Source organism: Microtus ochrogaster, chromosome 7, assembly GCF_000317375.1.
Source record: "Microtus ochrogaster isolate Prairie Vole_2 chromosome 7, MicOch1.0, whole genome shotgun sequence".
NCBI classification, from domain to species: domain Eukaryota; kingdom Metazoa; phylum Chordata; class Mammalia; order Rodentia; family Cricetidae; genus Microtus; species Microtus ochrogaster.
In genome coordinates this window covers 3,298,954-3,301,379 of record NC_022014.1, presented here as the reverse complement: position 1 = coordinate 3,301,379, position 2,426 = coordinate 3,298,954, and the positions used below count along the sequence as shown (strand labels likewise).

General features: G+C 53.1%; 1 protein-coding gene across 1 annotated transcript in view; it reads left to right on the top strand.

The window, feature by feature from the left end:
* The window catches only part of Rpl3l (ribosomal protein L3 like), a 12,082-nt gene that overhangs the window by 7,743 nt on the left and 1,913 nt on the right, over positions 1 to 2,426 (top strand). The window contains exons 5-8 of the mRNA XM_026780632.1: positions 365 to 500; positions 1,685 to 1,871; positions 1,957 to 2,117; positions 2,291 to 2,392. Coding sequence (XP_026636433.1) covers positions 365 to 500; positions 1,685 to 1,871; positions 1,957 to 2,117; positions 2,291 to 2,392 — 586 coding nt within the window. The remainder of the gene's footprint in view (positions 1 to 364; positions 501 to 1,684; positions 1,872 to 1,956; positions 2,118 to 2,290; positions 2,393 to 2,426) is intronic.

The window sequence follows — 2,426 nt, the reverse complement described above, 5'->3', positions numbered from 1 at the left end:
GAGCCCCAGATGGGGGTGGGAAGGGTGTCTGCCTAACTGGAGGGACAGCATTTGCCCACAGTGTCTGAGGGAGGTTAGAGGTCTGATTACTGCTGGGCACACACCTGGAACCCTAACATTTTAGAAGGATTTGGAGTGTTAGTCCAGCCTGAATGACATAGTGGGACCCTCTTGAGACACACACGCCCACACACATACAAAGAGGAGAAGTGGGGAAGGAGGGACGGAGGGAGAGGACGTGATCACCAATGGTGCCTGGAAACATCCCAGGCTCTTCGGGAGGGCCTGGGCCAGGCCTCTTGCTTGGTGGGCTGCAGGTAGGGTGAGGCAGGCGGGGGTGTTGAGCACTTTGTGTGTGGCTCAGGCACAAGAGTAAGAAGAAGGCCTTTACCAAAGCCTGCAAGAGGTGGCGAGACGCCGACGGCAAGAAGCAAATCCAGAAGGACTTTGCTGCCCTGAAGAAGTACTGCAAGGTCATTCGGGTCATTGTCCACACCCAGGTCAGCCCAGCCCCCACCTCCAGCCCATCCCCCACCTCCAAATGAAGAGCCCTGACAAATGTCAGCTTAAAAATAGCACCAGCCCTGGGAACAGGCTCAAGATCTGGCCAGCTACCTCACTAGCCACTCTTGTCCCAGAGTTGAGAGGTCACTGGCATGTGATGTTATATGCCAGTGTCGTCAACAGCTATTGTGCCCTACAGACGACTCAGGTGCCCAACTGTCCTGAAAGGCTTGAGTCTTCAGTCAAAAGTCCAGCCTGGAGAACTGGCTGTACCTGGGGTCCAGCTTGATGCTGACTGAAATTTAACCAGAACACTCGCTCTGGAATTTTCCTACACATCTTGTCTTCAGAGAAGTATTCCCTGGCTGCAACCGTATCCTCACCCCTCCTGGGTGCCTCCCCTGCTCTGTGAACACCGGGCTCTTGTTCACTCTCACACCTGCAGCTCATGGGGAAGCAAGTCAGGGCTTGATGTTTGCCAGTTTGCCCTCCAGGGATCATGGAGGCAAGGGTCACACTCATCTAATTCCCCTGTGAGCCCCAGGCCATACAGTATACATAATAGCCTGGTATACAGTAGGAGCTCTATAAATACTGTGCTGTGACCTAACAGGTGTGTTTGCACTTGTATATCTTCTTAGCATATGAAGCTCACAGCAGCCAGGGCCTTGCCAAGTGGTCTAGTTGGCACCCTACACTTGGAAAGAAGTTGGAGCCCACTCCTACACCTGCCTGTCCTGGCAGCCTCCTGCTCCCATCTGGCCAGATGATCCCAGAAACTTTCCAAGATCTTTCCTAACACAGCGCCTTTCTGCATGCTGCTTGCGTCCTCGTAAACTCAAGTGGAGTTCTGTATAGTGACTTTTTGCTAGTTTTGGTCACTTCCTCAGAGAGGCCCTTCCTGACCACTCTACCTGAGATGCTATCTGTTGTTTACCAGAACACTGAGCCCTCTCCAAGAGTTTACTTGGCTTTAATCTGTCCTGAAAGGAGGCGGCAGAACTCCCTGAGATACAGGATGCTGCCTGCCCCAATCTGTGGTGTACCTCCAGCACCCAGCATGTGGCAGGAGCACAATAATGTCTGAATAGACACAAAGGGGAAAGACTTGGGGTTACCAGCGGGCTAGCCATCTGCAGTGTGGGGGGCTTGTGAAATGACCTTCCCGCTGTGTCTGCAGATGAAGCTGCTGCCCTTTCGGCAGAAGAAGGCCCACATCATGGAGATTCAGCTGAATGGTGGTACCGTGGCTGAGAAGGTGGCCTGGGCTCAGGCACGGCTGGAGAAGCAGGTACCTGTACACAGTGTGTTCAGCCAGAGTGAGGTCATTGATGTCATTGCTGTGACGAAGGGCCGGGGTGTTAAAGGTAAGGCCTGGTAGAGACAGTAGCTCCAGGGAAGAGTGTTTAGTGGGGGCCAGAGTGGCCTCTTAGCCTCCCTTCCTCTCTACAGGGGTCACTAGCCGCTGGCATACCAAAAAGCTGCCAAGGAAGACCCACAAAGGCCTGCGCAAGGTGGCCTGTATTGGTGCCTGGCACCCTGCCCGAGTAGGCTGCTCCATTGCCCGGGCTGGGCAGAAGGGATACCACCACCGTACAGAGCTGAACAAGAAGGTGTGTCCATAGCTCTGAGTGGTATCTAGTGGGACGGCAAGATTCAAACTCTGATTGGGTTCATGAAATATCATTACTAGTTCCAGAGTCTGAGCATGTGTGCTTGGGGATGTGTGTGGCCGTGTTGCTAGCCCAAAACCCACCTCTGGTTCCTACTGCTGTTTTCCCGGCAGATCTACCGAATTGGCAGGGGGCTGCACATGGAAGATGGGAAGATGGTTAAAAACAATGCGTCTACCAGCTATGATATTACTGACAAGTCTATCACACCTCTGGTGAGGCTGGCAAATGGTGTTTTGTTTTTTTTTT